Raw genomic sequence first — 18,765 nt, forward strand, 5'->3', positions numbered from 1 at the left:
GTTTCGTGTCCTTTCTTTAAAATTCTCACCCTCTTTATATCTTGCCACCTCTTCTTTTTGTGAAAGGATGGCGATCTTGTTCCCTTGCGTCTCGTTTCGTTAAAGGGAAATGATACGAATCACCCCGTGTTCTTGACCCTCATTACGCCAACCTCGTTACTTCTTATCTTTTAATCATAATGACTTCTTTCTCCTTACCATTTGCAAAAACTTACGAAAAATGACCGTAACAATCAGACTGATAACTAGTTTGGAAAGAGCATTTATGTCATTTTGGCGCGACCGGGAGCACAATCGAGACAGGATTGGACTCGCACCCAGACGCACCCGCCGATGGGACGAGGCCACCGGTGGGATGTGACGTGATACACGGGTGTTTTCTGTTCACGGAGTTGGTGGGCCCCAGTGGAACAATATGGGGACCATACCGTCCCTTCCTTTGGACGTGAACCGTGGGCTCCGGGCCTGTCGGGTGGGACCCGCCTACCAAGTTTAATGTGAGAAATTATCGCAAATACTGCGTACGCTAATAGGAATCAACTACCGTTATTGGCTGCATTCGTGGGTGCGTGGTGCACGCAGCACAGGCAATACTTGGATCCCAGAAGCTGACGTGTCAGAGAGATCAAGTGCCTCATAGGGACCCACTCCAGGGGGGCACTCACGGTGCCGACCCCATTTAGGGGCCCCTCATGGTATTTTGATTCCACTTCTCCGCAGGGTTTACTTTGCCTTCATGCGGAACGCCATAGAAAGTACATCCACTTGGTACTGCTTCATCGTATTTGCCACGTGCTCTATCTATCTATAATAATGCAACTAGATAGCGGTGTATGATACATACATAGCTATATATGAGAGAGGGGACAAAGTCTAGCATGTTCTCTTCGGCAAATCAAGTAAATGGTTACGGTTACGGATATTAGTGCATCGTAATGTTTATTTTTTTTTATTTTAGCATTACGTAAAGAAAATGGAATGCTAGTATAAGTCCTAACATTCATTCACAAGTAGCCATGATGAAAAAAATTGTTGACGATATAAATTTTCATAAAACTTATGTGCTAATAAGGCATCGTCCCAAAAACTTCTTAACATGAATGCGAATTGTAGTAGAAATTGAATAGGAAAGGTTGGGTTACCTAACTATGGCTTTTAAATTTCGTTTATATATTGGAAGCAAGTTGATTAGTGGAGTTAATACTTTATGTCAATAGTTGAAAATTGGATTTATACTAAATTGTTGGTTTGGAGCTTAGAGAGAGAGAGAGATGTTAGATTCTCTATGAAAACATTATTAGTGTTTCGATGCAATTTTTAATCTGGTTAGTTTTGATGCCCAGCAAGAATTGACATTTTTCCAATTTTTTGAGAAACGTGCAAGTACGCAGCAAAGTAATTACTTGTATGATCGATTTGCATAATATACTATATGAGCGTATGCTTGTTTTTTACTTCTACTATTTTTGAGTTTGAGAAGCAATAGATATTAAGACCCATTAGATCCTCAAATCTATCTTCCAAAGTTTAGCAAACTTTGACAATATACCTTGCGCACAATATCCCTAATGAAGGTAAAGGCTACAGAAAATCGGCACAAGTTCTTTTTAAGATTTCCCACATGATCTAAGATACTCGAGTCAATAAAGCTAAAAAGTGACTTTCTCAAAGAATCACATGATAAAGGAGATGTCAAGGCTTGACACCATATTCTGGAATCAAAAATTAATTTTTAACCTCTCTTAAAGCCTAGAATCGCCATTCCCTGCCTGATTCAGCTCATGGAAAGATTGATGCTTAAACTTTCTTTTTAATTTTTTTTCTTCTAATGCTTGCACCTGAGTTCTTCCATTTCGCCCCCCTGCGCATGTAGGGTTCCTAGATTTTTTTTTTTAATTATCAAGACCTACTTTTAATTATTCCAGGCCTTTTTAGTTGGTACTGCACAAACGTGAGCCAGAACTGGTGTGAGATCAGTACATTTAGAATGTACATCTTATAAACTATGGCCAAAGTAAAACACTATAGAATTTGTTTCTTCTGAGTGAGACTGCACTTGCTTCCCCGGTACATTTCTCACTTCAATTGGTTTTAAATTGAACAGGAACAGCCTAACAGGGTTATATGACCCCACCATTGCTCTAGCTCCCAACAAAAGACACGCATGTACACACACATGCACACGCCTTCAAACGCATTCACACGCACTTAGGCTGGGTCTATGTGAACCCAATCCAATGTTTTGAGCAAGCTGGCCTGATGACTGGATTAATAGGTCTCCTTTCCTTGACACTGTCATCAACTTAGACATCTTTCTTGCTGCTCCTCCCTCTTTTTTTTTTTCTTTTTTCTTTTTGTTGGTGTGGTAAAAATGGCATTTTATATAATCCTCACATAAGTACAGTCAGATAAGCCAAAAGAAAGAAAATGAAGCAATGGAAAAAGGGCGTCAATAGTTCTCATCCAAATAAATTCACCAGAGTGCTGAGCCACAAAAGAGGCAACCCAATCCATAATCTATTTGCCTTTCTGAAGACGTGTGCTACCCGAAAAGATTGTATCTTCCTGCTCCTTTTTCTCTTCGCCCCTCCTCTTTCTCTGAATCCACATCCAACTTGGGCTCTCCCTCTCCTTCTCTGCCTTCTTTCTTCTGTTCGGCTTCTTCATCCTTTTGAAAGTGGCTATGGCAGCCTGGAGGGGAGCTGTGCTTCGTGCCGAAGAAATTGTGACACTGAAAGATGAGGTAGCTGATGTGAACACAATTCTTGTAGGCATCATTGCATCAGGAGTCATGAAGATGTACAGGTCCAAAGATCACGGGAAGGGAAGGGAAGGGAAGGGAAGGGGAGGGGAGGGGATTGGAGCTCCACCCCCTCGTTTAGAAAAGTCTCTGTAAATAATTAACGCTAGGATGCTTAAAAAATAAAATTGTGCAGCCTCTTAGGAACGTACTCATCTAAACTCGGCAATCAACTTGCAGATTTCGGTTCTATGTGGAGGGGAAGTTATGTCTCCATGTGAGTTGTGACAAGGGTTTGCATCTTTCGCGCGGAACAATGATTAACCTTCTTTTTTTTTTGCAAAATCACTGCACATATCTCAAAGCACTCCGAAGTATGCTATTATTCTGTCCGGATAGATCTCAAAGCAGGCAGCTAATGATCCGATGGTGGTTTCATGGGTAGTAAGGTTGGTCATTCTTTCGAACGAAAGATACAACCTATCTCTCTTGAATTACACATAAATCGTAAAAGCACTTTGTATACGAACATGTTGAGGAAAACCTATTACTTTCAAGTCCTGAGGTTAAAAAGTTATATAAATTCAGCAGTGCCATTGGAGTCCTTAATTTGCTAATATATCCTCGAGTTACATACCTCATATAAACTTAGCCGCTCCTGATGGTTAGTTTTAGATTTACAAATTGCAGCGAGCACAAAAGTTTGGCACTACAAGAAGTGGGGATGGGCCTAATAGCCCGGTATGTCACAAATCCAAACGACAAAGTGCTAGGTCAAAGTTGGGTTCCAGAATTGGAACTAAAAATGGTTTAAGCGTTGACATCCATTCTCGGAAACCAAGAAGCTTGACCCAATTATTTTATATATTCATATTATATATTTTTCAACAAGACCATCATATATATACACCCACATACATAATCTTTAGTTCTTTGATATGTATCAAAATATTTTTCTCTTACCTTCTTTTTGAGAAAAAAAAAACAAAAGAAATCTTCCCCCTACCCTTAATGCGGCTGTCCATTTCCATTCTAAGTCTAAAAGAGCCAAACAAACATGATAAGTTTTTGATAGCCATTTTTCATCAAATCCGCTGTCAAATATTGATTGATAAAAGCCTGGGCTTCAAGTAGAAATTAGTTTACTAGAACATCAAAGGCAAATCCCTGACCCACAGAAATCAAAGAAGCTAGGCCTCTGAGGACCTTCATGCATGGTTTCGCTCAAATGGTGAACCTTGATCCACAGCACAGGTTACGAAAGAAAAACTTTTTTTTTTTTTTTTTTGGGGGGGGGGGGGGGGGGGGGGGGGGGGGGGGGGCCATGAGAGTTCCTCATCAATTAACACACAAAACTAGTCATAACAATGCGTATAAGGCTGTAATAAGGATCTAATCCTAATAATCGTTTGAGATAAATCCAATCAAACTGGTCACTGGGTTTGGGGAGTCGTGACTTCTTTTTCCGGGCCTCCCTTTGGGTTTGGGCTGTGAGCCTGTTTCTTTGTGTGGGCCGTTACCCGCTGCCTGGCCCCAAATCAGCCTGGGAACTTACTCCCTCTCTTATCCATTCCCTTCCTATCTTCTTCCTTCCTCTTTCTTCCCACTCTTCTTTATTTCCTTCTTGGGGCTTTCAAATTGAAATGTTGGTGATAAGTCTCACGGTTTTTCTTTGCACCAAAAAATATGCAATCAAACAAAATGTGCGTGTGTGTATGCTTTATTTTTTTTTATTATTATTTTTATTTTGCTTAAAACGGGTGCTTCATACAGTGCGTGTGCGAATACGTCCAATAAAGTCTTTTTTTTCTTTTGTTCTAGAAACATGATGTTTGTAATTTGAGCACACCCTTCATCTACACATAAAGAACACACATTATTTTGTCGAATCGTCTGCTTATATTGGTCTCTAACTCCATGACCTCCAAAAAAATCAATAACCTTCCACAAAAGATCAGCATAAGATCAAACCCAAATGCCAGTCCAAGGGTTCAACCGTCCAGATAAAACCACCACGGTCGTCCGAGTCGGAAACTAGAAGCTGCACTTGCAACTAGGATAAACAAATATCTTGAAGGCATAACACGTACTTTGGCATGTTTCGATGAGGAATAAATGGGTGGATAACCCCCAATTCCTTCTCTTGGCTGTGCAGTGTATAAGGCTCCTACCACTCAAAGTTTGGAGAAGATCGGATGTACATAGCCTTACCTTCATATATGGAGAAGTTTTTTCTGTACCTATAACATCCAGTCATAATGGAGCGATCTTACTCTTACGTTGATGCTCACCCTTTATAATCAATTGGGGGACTCCAATGTGTGAGACTAATATGATAGCCAACTGCACCCGCTTGGACGCACCCCCCATGTTCTCTTCCTTCTACCAAATAACCCTTTTTGCCCTGCTGGATAGCCTATTCCTCGCCATGATGTGTGAGAGGATATCCCTCTCACTTAAAGGGATAATTTTATCTCTGAGAATGTGTGAAATAGGTATATTCCCTCCTGCATCATAAGTAATTACTATCATCACGTCTCAAATCCGGAGCATGATTTGTCACGGTCCAGATTCGGAACATGACATGGACGTGCTACTAAGAGGCACGACCCACAATAATACGTAGTTTAACGTTTCATTTAGCTTTGAAATTTATCTCAAATATAATAGAATAAATAAAAATTTAATTTAATTATTTATTGAATAAAAACTAATATTTGTTTAGAACTTCTCAATCCAAACATAAATACCAAGCCCATAATTTTCAAAATTCAGAAAATCATTAATTACAAATTTATAGTCAATTTAAAATACTAAAATTCTTCTACAGAATTGTTAAGCTTGCTAGCACGAACTCTACACCTGAACCAGCTTTCGTCCCTACTATTTTTATTCGTTTGGAGAAAGAAAATAAAAATAGAGGTATATAAGTGATACAGCTCAGTAAGTAAATATTTCACTACCTTACCGGATCAAACACAAGTTTTTCCATGCCAATGCATTATTTAAGAAAAATAATAAATATTGCAAAATAAGCATTTCATAGTATAGTATATTAAAACAAATCATGCATAAACAAATCATCCATATTTCATAAACATAGTTCTAAATTCATTTTACAAATAAATAAATAAATCATTCTTCTACCATTTAGCTATATCATAGTTCAAAATATTGCTCATAGATATTCATGCTACGATTACTTTATACCCGTAATAGGGTCATAATCGATCATATGACATAATCTGCCAACTATTATAACCACTGGCAGGGTCGTTACCAACTATTATACCCATTGGCGAGGGCCATTACCAACTATTATACTCGTTGACGAGGGCCATTACCAACTATTATACCCACTGGCGAGGGCCATTACTAACTAGTATATCGCTGATGAAGACCATACATAGCGATCTAAGAGTCTTTCAAATACTTATATCTTTTTCTTAAAACATACGCATAAATAGGTAGAAAACACTAATTGGCACAATCAGATTCATATTTCATAATAAAGTTATTTGCATTAAAATATTCATGAAACCATTTTTTATATAAAGCATGATTTTTATAACACAAATACTGGTCCATAATTTTAAGAAAAATCCGATATTTTCAAAAGCAAATTTTATGCATGAAAGACATGATCACTCGAAAATTAGTTAAAAGTAGAAGGCTTACCTCTTTCGTTTTAAGCTGTCAAACTTTACTAGGCGATTCAATTAATCCTATTAAAAACATTAAAAGCGAGATTAATTTCTATTCGGATTAAAATAAATAAGAAAGGAGAGTTGGTCGAGTGACAGTGTTCGACAGTTCCGAATGAGTCAGGCCTGAGCAATTCGATCAACAAATTATAAGGTATGAACTCAATCAGGGCCATGGTTAATTAACATGGCTCATCAATGGAGGTTTCAGAGACATTCAATAGGATCAGGATGATCAGTCTAGTAGACAACCTGAGCACCAAGACGAATCAAGGCTCTTCATAGAGGTCAACTCAAGTTCATAAACCAAGTCGACGGAACTGATGCTGGATTCAATACATCTTTTAGAGAGAAAAAAGTAAAGAGGAGAGAGAAAGTAGAGAGAGAAAAGAGTGGAGAGAAGAGAGAGGAAATAAAAGAGAGAAGTAAGAGAGGAATAGCTCTCGCCCCTGCTTTCCTCTTCTTCTTATCTTCTTTTTCTTTTCTTTCTTCTTTCTTTCTCGGTAAAACAAAAGGGAACGACTAGCGGCTTCGATGGTCACGATGGTTCAGCCAAGTGGCAGTTGCGGCTAGCAGAGGGCAGTCGACAGCGGCAGCGGGCCTGGTCCATTGACCGGCCCACACTCGCCTTGGGCCTGTGCGATTCAATTCCCACTAAGATGATGAAGCCAGATTTTGCCTCGGTAAAACTCTTTAGGTTTCCAGTTTCCACCACACAAACCAGGAAGTTGACGTCCCTCATGATGGTCATCTTCACCAAGAGTTCTGATGGAATCCAACTTTCACAGAGAGAGAGCGCATAAATGACACCAAACTCTCATCAAACTATCTCATACAGACTTCACTGAAACAAAACATAACTATTCTTTCTTTATGATACAGGCAAACAAAACTGGGTCATCATTCATAGACAATCCCCCAACTGAAAATACTTCCTAGCATGCTATCGGCATTCAGCAACCAGGACCTTGAACCCAGCCAGCAAAACAACTTTCTTTATGAACCCAGTTCACTGGGTTCTTGAGTGAGCTGCTCCTGTTCTAAAATCATTTCTAATGTCGGATGAAACAATAGATCAAAATTACAAACGCCAATAGCTTTCCCATTACGAAACTGATCGCCTTGTGTTCCTTGAAGGTGTAGACTTGGACTCCTCCAGGTTAATGGAACCTGGGCTGTCGGATGTGTCAGAGTTGCTACTCTCCCCACCTTGCCCCTTGCTTGACCAGAGCTTGCCCAGTATCTTCTTGGGCATCAGAATTCCCTTCACTTTGCCATTGCCCTTCTCATCGCCATTCTTGTTAACTTCGTTGCTGCCGCTACTCCTTTCACTCCCTCCACCTCTACGTACCAAACTCATAGACTTTAGAGAGCTGACATCTCCAACTGCACCATCCCAGTCATCTTCGGTGTTGGTCATGGCAGCTGATCTTGAACTAGCATAAGAAGTGCCATTCTCCGGAGGTAGCAGCAATCTAGCACTTCGCGGAATGTCAGCCCCGTTGCCAGCAGGAGCAGCTGCAGTGGCCCTCAACTGTTCAAAGAAGAGAACTTGAACCACCACACGGAGAGGAAGGCGATCATTCTGCACAGCATGCATTGATGCATCCACCGACAGCTTCTTGCAGTCCATTAGACCACATATTTTCTTTTTCTCGCTCTTTGCTAGACCTGGGTGCTCCTGCTCCAGCATCAACAGGAAAAATGTAAAGAATGAATAAAACGGTCAAGAGGCAGCGGCAAGCATTAATCACAACGTAGAACTGATATTTTTGAGTAAAACTGTTCTTAAGATTTGCAGAACTATAGAGTATCTGAAGTGCATAGCGGACAAAAATATTAAAGCGTCCCCACAATTCCTATATGTCTCAGTTTGATCATTAACATTTATAAGTCAATATGACCAATGATGCTGGGTTTAAGAAATAAGGCAATGAAGAGGACTCAATTGCACAAACAAGCACGGTTGTGAAAAAAAAAATGCTGCGATTGACATGTAGAGAGATCAAAAAATACTAAGAGGATTTACACAAGGAAGTGCACGAGCTGCACAAAAGAAAACCCTGTGAAAAGCTTAACTAACATGAACATGCCAACAATATCTAAGAAGGGTCCAATTAGAACAAAAAGGGCTACATGGGTTAACTAGAGGAGTAACATGGATGGGTGTTGGAAGGAGGATTTCATTTCCACTGGTATATCCTTTTATTAGGAATGGTGGCCGCCGGCAAGGAGGATACATAGAGCTAACCACTGGGATATGCTTAGTTGATAAGCGCATGGTAAGGAAAGATAGAAAATCAATTTCCCTATTCATGGAACTACTAACCTGTATATTGTGAACGGCTCAAAAGATAGCAGCATTATTTTGACTATGCCATCCTAAAAACTATACAATGACAAGAAGCATCTGGGATTTTGAGATTTTACCTTCAAATACATGTCAATAGCACGATAAAGTCCATCATGCACTGGCCTAGAAGCAGCTGATACCATTTCAGCAAGCTCAACAAACTTTGAAAGAGGTAAATTAGGGTCTTTCGCAATTTCAGCAAGGTACCCATCAACTAGCTTTGCAACAGCAAGCTTTGAACTACCAGAAACAAAGGCCGGACTCCTAACCCCCAGAAGTTCCTCAGCGGCCTGTGGGCTGGTTCGAGCAGTGCTGTTGTCTTGCATGATAAACTCCTCCACTATACTTAAAACCATGTCGATGTCATATATAGTGGATTCCTCTGCTGCAGCAGGAATTAAAAGATCAGATACAGAAGCTTCTTCCAACTGGAAGCCTATTCGCTTAATCAACTGTTTCTTGCTCATTTCTTCACAGTCCAGTGAGCATGCAGCTCTCAGTAGCCTGAGCAGGAAATTGCATGAAACCGAACCTGCCTCTGTTGGCAAGAGCCACACAATTGTCTCAAGAATTGCCTGGCTTTTGGGAGCATCACTTCCATGGGTCACAGTACATTTGCTGAAACCTGAAAGCCTTCTATATGCATAAGCCTTTAAAGCTTCTCCAATGACTTCACCAGACATTCTCCCCTTATTCTTGATCGCAATTATAACCCGCTTGTAGAAATCCATTTCGAGCTCACAAAGGTCCTCAACCCACCAGTCCTTCGGCACAGTCTGTTGCTTCCTGACACCATTCCAATGCGCATCCAGGCCATTTTCAGATGGAAGTTTCTTTCTGTTGTAGGTGTAAGACCACTCAACCTCAGAAGGATCAATGGAGGCCTTGGAAGCAATAGAGTCAATGCAGTGGCTGACCACCTTCAAGTCCTCAGACAAAGGTAGAAGCAATTTTGTGGTCTGAAGAACTATGATTGAGTCCTTCCAACTGCGGAAAATGCTAGAATTTAAGAAGACTTCGATTTTGTAGATAAGATTCCCTCTTTCCATGTTTTCGTGCATTTCAAGATACTCTGCTGCACACCGAGCTGCAACTACATTGTATGCATTGAGGGTGACGATCATGCCATAGCAAAATTTAGCACATATTTCAAAGGCTGCAAGGCCCCCTGGTATGTCGGTAAGATCAATCTCATCATTATTTTCCTCATTGGCAGCTGCCACCAACTTTTGCATGCGAGAACTCTTGGATAGGAGCGGAAACTGCATATTAATCAGCAACATAAAAGTGAGCATCAACAGGGAGAAGTTCAACGGAATATGCAAAATCGTATTAGCTTTCATGGTCCAGATTAGTTGTATGTGGGTGAATTGAAATCGCATAGGAATAAAATCAGTATAAGTTTCTTTTTGCCCAATAGAATGGCCTGGCAATGAGCTATGCTATGTGGGGTAGCCTTCCCCCAAAAACCTGTAAACCCCCCAACCCTGGTGAAGGTGAGGTTTGATCCTAAGCCGCTTGGTCCAACTGCCAAGAACTTTACAAGCTTGATAAGCTGGCTCCTCCTAAATCAGAATAGGATATTTTTAAATCATGGGTGACTATTAGAAAATTATCATTGGAGTAAATATGCCAGTCCAAGTTATGTTTTAGAACTGAGGATGCAAGGGCATTCTTAGAGTTTTATTCATTTTGTTTGTCTTAGAAAAGAAACAAATAATGTCAGGTAGATGAAAAGTATCTTCTAAATCAAAATAGAAATCTCGCATGGTCAGCAAACATCAACCAGATGGATCAAAAGAAACAATGAGAACCGCATATGCGTAAAGTCAAAATAAAAAAAATTCCTGATTAAAGGTTCTTTAGGAACTTGGCAAAAGCATAAGATAGTTATATTTTTATTGAACATGAAAAAGCGGCACATTAAAATAATTGAGTACACATATGCCTGGGCAATGTCAAGAGTTATTGCGAGAGACTAAATTTCCAATCACCACAGATTTTACACCAAGGATTAGCACTATGTGCATATCTCCTTACACTAGCCCTAGATGCAAATACTGCTAACTTTCAAGAAGATGCCCTTGTGTGTTGTATGTAGTGGTATTATTATAAATCAAGAACGGGATAAGATTAAATACAAAATTTGAATTATGAAGGACAAGTTTGAAGGATGAAAGCATATAATCAGTATGGAAAAAAGATGTAAGGAACAATTTTAATGGAAATAGTAATGAAAATGTGGTCACCGGGAGAAAGTAGAAGACATCTATTAGAACTAGAACTAAATTAATAAACTGGAGAGGTACTTCTAAAGTACAATATGAGCAGTGCATGCCTAGGTATTTTAAGGGAAATTCTATTAATCATGGTACGACTCACGAAGTTCCAGGAACATGATCGTAGGCCAAAGGATCTAAAAAAATAAGGTGAACATGGAAAAAAAGTGACTTCTTAGACAGAAGTAAGATAGAAAAAGGAATAGCAAAATCAACAGCAAGATTGTTTAAATGGATGCAACAGCTGCACCAATCAAGGGCAAAGTGACAAGGAACCTTAAGCATGTGCAGTGAAGATCTCAGAAAAATCCGTAAAAAGAGGTGTTGGAATCTGCAATTTAAAAGACAAGGAAAAGACCTAGTTGAGATAGATGGAAGTTGGGAAAAAGATTTGGAAACGACTGCTCGAATGTTGCATGTATCATTTGATAGGAATTTGGAAATGACTGCTTGAATGCCGCAGGTTGCATTTGATAGGAACGGTTGTTGAATAAAGATTTAAAAGCTAAGCCTAGATAATTATGACAAGGTTTGATAGTTATGGGTTTGGGGTTTTAAACTAAAGGCAATGAGGCAGACCAAAGACATGAAAGTCATGCATAGGCATTATAAGAATTTTATGCATTTCATTTATTTTAAAAATAATGGCTACGTGAAGAAGATGATTGGTGTTTTAATAGTTTTTCCAAAACCATTAGATCCTATATTCAAATTTAAAGATACAATTACTAGCCTCATACAATTTGGGGAATTATAACTCTTCTTGAGAATTACCTACATATGGCCATGTTTTAGCAAAAGCAATTACAAGATCTCTTTGATAAGTTGCAGTAATACAAATACTAACGAGGTTAATCTACTAAAGAAAATATTTTTCTTCCACAAGCTCAAGCATCCAAAGAGTTTAGGATGTTGGGGAGGAAGCCCATGACATTCATGTAAGGCCAGAATATGCATTTCTCATGGCATGAGAGATGAAGATACTAAAACAAACATCCAGACCATCCAGAGTTCTACAACTAGATATATCTCAAAACAACATAGGTTCATTACCTTGTGTAGATAAAACTTCACATCTCCTACATTAACAATGATATCAGTAGCCAACTCGGTTGCCACAAATCTGCAAAGTTAAAATCATTTCAAGATCAGAAAAATACAGTAGATCCTGACCTAGTCAAAACAAACTTAGCAAATGTTCTTCAAGTTTTAATGGTGCAGAGGGAACGATGACAAGTATGCTCAAACATGTGAAGAAGAGAAATCCACAGGCATAAAGCAAAGCTGTAACTTATCAATCAAGACGGACCTGGTTTTTGACCATGTTAAAAAGTTCTATAACAAATGTGTTTGGCCAGACCTAGAAAGAAACTTTAGATATTGGACCAAGCTTGGGAAAAGCTAACTCCAACCCAAACCTGATACATGTTCATAGGAAGACGGTCTCATTTAAGCATCAGACCCAATGACTGAATGAAGTCCTCAAGTGTCTAGCAAAGAAGATTATCTGGTCCTGCCATGCTAATATCATGAAAGTCCAACGCCAAATCAGGGAAGATAGTAGTGTTATTCAAAAAGCAAACATAAACCATACAACAAACTCTCTGTTATTTTGGTAGATGCTGATGAATGGTTATGTAAGGAAGGCTGACAGGAAAATTGAAGGAGGGAATAGAAAGGAGGAAGAAAACCAAAGAGCATAGTACAAGAAAAAGAATGAGAAAGGAAGCTTCATGCAGTCATCTCACTCATGTTGCTCAAAGCTGAATTACTAAAAGCAAAGCTCCTTTGGTCGCTTGGCCAAACCAAAACCAAAACCAACTTTTCAAATCATAAAATAGCATTGCATAATGCAAATATAACAAGAAAACAAATGACAATTCATGAGTTAAAAGATATGAGTCCTGTGAGTGATGAGAGTGCCTTCCAAACAACCCTACATAGGTAACACAACACAAATCAAAACCTCAAAGTATCCACTAAAAGACATCAAACTGAAGAACCAGTGAGCCACTGGTAAAGATGACATGTACCAGGAGATAATTCAGATGCTAAACTGTGGTTGGCATGCAAGAGGTCAAATGAAGTCGGGACGACAATGAGCTGAAGATACGCAAATTATGTGGATCACGTAAAATGCAATAGTGGCAAAAAAGACACAAGAATTGATAAAAACAAGTCAAGGGTGAAAAAAGAAACGGGAAATGAGCAAAAAAGTACTTCTATGTAATCAATGAAGAAATATCGCAAAAGATGGATAATTTATGAAGCACCACAATGCAAAGAAGGTCCTTGAGAGAAAAGAAAAAGGAGATGTCAATTAAGCATACTCATACTCTCCAAAAAAAAAAAACAATGAAAAGATGGGCAATGAATGTGTAGGTACGATCCAGCATTAATCACACTTTCAAGCTATTGCAATGTGGATCACTGTACGATGAAGCATAGATTAGTGGACATGGTCTAAGTAAGAAAACCAAAGAGGTAAAGCACTTAAAGTCCTAGAAATGCCAAGCAGGGCAAAACTGAACAATAAAGATAGGCCCACTTGATGCTGATAGCTTAAACCGATCAAGATTACTTTTAATGCAGCGACCAGCTTCGACCTAAAAATGGAAAATAATTTTGACTTCAATGTTAATGAAAACATCACAAATCAGAGCTGAAAGATTACAAATTTAGGCCCAAAACCTCAAAACAGAGATTAAGAAGTGATTTTAGGACAACCATGGTAATGGAAATAAATCTCTAAATTGTAGAAGCATGAATGAGTGCTTTTCTATAGGATCGCATTGTTATTTTTTGACTTGGTCAGTACAGCCTAACTTAATTCAGTGGTATAATGGTGATGAGTATAATCACCAAGAAGCAGGTATAAAAAAGCCAATGGCAATCCATTAAAAAATACGAGGATGTAAAGGACAAAGGACATGCAATGATTCAATCTAGCAAGAGAACACATAAATGGATGAATAGTTTTCCGCAATACATCACCAAATATTCAAAAAGTCCTAGAACAAAGGTCATGAGCTTTAATACCATAAAACTTGACAAGTAAGTCTTTGAGGACATGCTTTATCTCATTAGTGCTCTAAGCCAGATTCTTCATAGATTTAATAAAATACAAGAGGCTGCACCGCAGAGTGCTGCAAACAGAATCCATTTAAAGACTACAGAAAGAATGAAATAATAGCCATTGGACAAAGTGTACTAAACGGGAAACATTGGGTATATACAGTATACGTTGCTAGATTAGCTGTCTCTAACACCTCCCATCATGGGGCCGAAGTTACTTTTATTTATTTATTTCAGTCTTCTGAATTACATCTTTATATTTTTATTAAATATTTAGCGTGAAAAAGAAACAAACTAACCACTAAATGAGACAATAAGTTTAAAAATCATGATTTAGCATGAACATCTCTCACTCTTCAATCGTCCCAGAAAATTCAAACAAAATCTCCACATGCTTTACTATATTTAAAGCTGTTGATCTTTAATTTTACTATCCTTTCTTTAAGATTCATCATCATTTAATTCTCATACCAAGACCCAAAAAGGGAACTATAACTTTAATAATAATGTAATTTTCACATCTCTCGACAATGTTGGTTTCAAACTTTTTTACCTAATTTACACAAAGTTTTAGATTATCTTTTGAACAACACTATGATATGCAAGGAACAGAGTTTGATTGTTTCCCTCATTTTTTCATTTCTGAAATGTATGTTTTGTTTTTTTGTTTTTAGCCAACATGGTAACCTCTAGTCACATCCATGGTTGTGATAACATGAACAAGAGCAGTATAAATCACAGAATGAATACCACAACCCTCTTCTCAGAAACCAGGTTGAACACATAGTCAATTGCCTAGAAGGTCAGAAATCAGAATCAAATTTAATTAAATAAACACACTGTAATAAGCCAAAGGGCTGAAAAGAAATTCTCACAAATAGTATGAGAAACAGAACTTGGTTCAATTATACTCTTAACCCTTTCTTCCAAATTATTGGAAGTTTTCCGATTATGTCTAGAAAGTTTAAAGCAAGCGATTAGCATATAGAATGCCCATGATTAAATTATTAAACCACAAATTTCTCATGTTGCAAAGCATCAAAAAATCTTCACAGTCAGCAATCAGCTGATCGTAGGAAAGCTAATGGAAAGAGACCGCAAGTTTCTAATCTTATATCTCATTAGAGGAACGAGATAGCTCTATCCACAAAGATGGAGATATTTTACTGGCCATTTCATTCTTAATAGCCGGGTAGAAACTCGAAACTCTCAGTAGTATGTGGAAAAGGAGCATAATTTACTCAGTTTAAGAGTTGCATACTAAGAGAGTTTAGCAAGGGGAGAAACTTTCTTTTCTTTTCCTTTTTTGAGGAAAAAAACTAAATTTTTGTTTTTTAAAAAAAAGGAATATTGACGAAGCAGGTACTGGTATCTTGATGAGCAAGTTGGCAAATCACATGCGAAAAGTATAGCAGGGACCCACAAATGCCTATAATTAAGCTCCACAAGTTGGGCCTTAAAAGTAAGAAAATGAATAAAAGCAGATCCTGGAAAAATCTACCTATAACTAATACGAATGTGGCATAGAAATGTAGCGTGGGCCCAAGACACTTTACGAGAACAAAACTATTATGAACCTGCTGATATTGGGAGTTGTTAGAACCATTAGCATCACCAACCTCCACTAACAGAATTTGTGTCAAAAGCTTAGATATCTCCTTGAATATCTGAATGGTAAAAAGCCTACTGCTATCACCAAACACAATGGATGGACCTGATACATTACAACTTTATAATCAGATGCATCTGCCAAATGAATCAACCGAGAACCTGATGCTGCACAGTTCCAATATAGAATAATTCGCACATTTGAAGTGGGGAAGAATGAGAGGAAAACAAAATATTTACAGAAGAACAATACAAATGCTAAATAAATCATAAAATAGCCACTTTTCATTCTGAAAAAAAAAATATGAATAAATAGCTTTCTAGGAACTCACCTGATATTGTTCCCTTCTGTCTGGAAAACATCAGGCTTCGATCCAAGTTTCATATACTTCATTGTGTCGAAAACAAGGTCGCCTCTTCTTCACTACCAGAAAACTTACACCTCATCCCCTCATCCCTAGCTCATCATACGGCAATCTATGGCAACTGAAATAAAGAAAACCCACATGTTGAGGAGGGTAACTTTGAAGGTGGGACAGTTGAACCTTTTGTAGCAGCAAAAAGATCGAATATTTCCACGAGCCAAGCGTGAAAGGGAAAGAGGTGAGAGGTAAGCAAACAGATTTGTCCTAAAAGAAGAACGATTAAGTCTAAGATCTATGTGGCATCACAGACTTCCTTGTTCTGAAACGAGCAAGAGGCCTGAAGATGCGGTCTAATAGAGAGAGTTTAGTGTTTCCCCAGCCCGTGGCAGCCCCCACGGAGTCAGGAGACCAGTGGATCAAGCAAAGGTGACAGGAACAACAAGACCTCTAGATTAGTAAAAAATTGGGAAGAACATGGACACCCACAAGCACTAAGCTGACAACCCCGCCCTGACGTCGATTTGTTAATAGTTTCCTCTCAGCTCAGTTGTGTACAGTGTTATCCAAGTAATTTTTTTTGTCCTCCTCTCTGTGGTCTTGAAGATCTGGTGCTGTGAGAATCATGTCACAAACCTTAGAATCCACATTCCTCCAATCCGAGCCCGATTTCGATGATCGCATCACCTACAAAAGCAAAGACAGCATCTCCAAGTGAGGGGAGGGGATGCATTGAAACCACAGACAGTAAGCATCTTTTCCAGCAATGGTGACGGGGGTGTAGGGAGACCACATGAAGAACTGCTGAAAGGAATCTTTTCAAGTTGAGGAAATCCACGTTAGAACTTCTATACATGATGATCAAATAAAAGCCAAAAAGAGTTAAGAATGATGGTAGCGGTACAAGAGACCAACTTCAAATCAATAAACGCAAAACTGGCATTACAGCAAAAAACAAGAAAAGGAAATTTTGCATCCTGCGTATTTATAGGATGAGTTCGAAGAAAACTGCAAGCTTAAAAATAATTTATACCAGATGAATGGTAGAACCCAAGAAGAGTTGATTTTTTTGAAAAAAGAAATCCATACGAGCATGCAGTAGAAAATCATTAAATGCAACCAAATTATATAGGGTTGAAAACGAAAAAAAATGGAACAGATCTCCAGAAACCCAGCAAAAGAAGAACAACAAATACTGGAAAAATGGAAGAGCAAAACACCAGCCGAGAGAAGCAGCCTTAAGATAGATTGGATGCAACACAAATGATGATAATAAGCAAACATTTATAAAAAGATACAATGGAAGAATTGGTAGATATTAACGAAAAGGACGATCTTTCGTCAATAAAGGGGGGGAAAAGGTTCTTTTTCATGAAATAACCACAAAAAGGAACTAAATCCAAGACATTGCGAACCCATCAGAGGAAACTGAGGACAGATACATAAATCTTAAAAAAAAAAAAAAACTCTTTTTAATAAAATCTCAAAACTTTAAATCACAAGAAGGAACAACCTCAATTCAAATATGAGGGGAAAATATCAAAAAAGAGCCTTTAAACCTACCTCAAGAAGAATCAAAGGAGAACCCAATATCCACCAAACTGAAACCCTTTATCGAAAGGCATTGTAGTCTAAAGAGTGAGGAAAAGAAAAAAAAAAGAGGCCGAAAAAACAGCAGGGAGAAAACCAAAAAAGGCGAGAACCTTACCACCCTCCAGGTGTCCTATAAGAAGAGTTTCCACGAAGAGTAACAGCACCAGACCCAACATCATGGCCCCCTCCTCCCCTTGCGTCAGTCGGTCGCTCCCCCTCTCCTCTGAATCCAACAAAAGACGAGCAAAAATCTAAAACCCAATCACCACAAAAGGCCAAGCTTCAACCAGCTTGGATAAAGCTCTCTGCTTTCTCCGATGCAAGACTCGCAAATGCAAGTACTCGGAGAACTCTTTCTTCTTCTCTCTCTCAGGCTCTTTCCCATTCTTTGATCTCTTACTGGACCAATTCAACCGAGCCAAAGCCCGCGATTTATATCCACTCTGATCTCTTCCCACCGTCTCGCTTTGCTTCGGATTGGCTTTGGCTCGCCGCTGTTGGTGCTGATGCTAAAGACGAGCCAACCCCAAGTCTCCAACTTGACGTTTATGTCCTTTTGGGTCTTATCCATCTTACTCGAAAGATTTGTAGTGCCGCAATGGCACTCCGATGACGACGCCATTCTCCCTAAGTTGGAGCAACGTCATTCGGTAATTATCTGTGTATAAAAAATTAAAAAAAAATTAAAAAAATTAAAAAAGTTAAAAAAAAGAGACGGAAAAGGAGAATTAATGACCGGCCCGTCTTTGGAATAGACTCTAATTTTTAATCTCTGTTGACCAATTTTATAATAATTGGTCCAGCATTATATCGATATTTAACCAAATTATTTTTAAAGCAAGAATACTCTTCATCTTCCGCTCTTCCTCTCTCTTCCTATTTCTAATCTTAAGTTGGATTCTCTAACCCATCGGTAATCCATTCTCTATTTTTTCATTATTAATCTGTTTGTCATCAGAAGAGAAAACCCTTCCACTCTCCCGCTCATCCGTTCTCTTTTCAATTTTTCCGTAATCTCTATTTTTCCTACATTGTTCGACTGAGAATTAGA

General features: G+C 38.6%; 1 protein-coding gene across 14 annotated transcripts; it reads right to left on the reverse strand.

Moving 5' to 3' along the window:
- Nucleotides 1-7,248: 7,248 nt before the first annotated feature.
- Nucleotides 7,249-18,272, reverse strand: LOC103709133 (phototropic-responsive NPH3 family protein NPY4-like). Of its 14 annotated transcripts, none has more exons than XM_088719087.1 (6): nucleotides 17,830-18,272; nucleotides 16,758-16,808; nucleotides 16,092-16,245; nucleotides 12,130-12,199; nucleotides 8,875-10,059; nucleotides 7,249-8,125 (listed from the first exon to the last, which is right to left on the reverse strand). In XM_088719087.1, exons 3-6 carry the CDS (start codon nucleotides 16,151-16,153, stop codon nucleotides 7,550-7,552), a joined length of 1,893 nt encoding a protein of 630 aa, XP_088575213.1. In that variant the 5' UTR covers nucleotides 16,154-16,245; nucleotides 16,758-16,808; nucleotides 17,830-18,272; the 3' UTR covers nucleotides 7,249-7,549. The 14 variants fall into 14 exon arrangements, with proteins under 14 accessions (XP_088575213.1, XP_038970291.1, XP_088575219.1 ...); XM_039114363.2 differs by having other exon boundaries at nucleotides 16,611-16,808; nucleotides 17,830-18,231; XM_088719093.1 differs by having other exon boundaries at nucleotides 16,758-16,936; nucleotides 17,830-18,199.
- Between the last annotated feature and the right edge of the window lie 493 nt (nucleotides 18,273-18,765).

The sequence above is a fragment of the Phoenix dactylifera genome, chromosome 1 (assembly GCF_051530095.1).
Source record: "Phoenix dactylifera cultivar Ajwa chromosome 1, Ajwa_hap1_PhDact_Kaust_v1.1, whole genome shotgun sequence".
NCBI classification, from domain to species: Eukaryota; Viridiplantae; Streptophyta; class Magnoliopsida; order Arecales; family Arecaceae; genus Phoenix; species Phoenix dactylifera.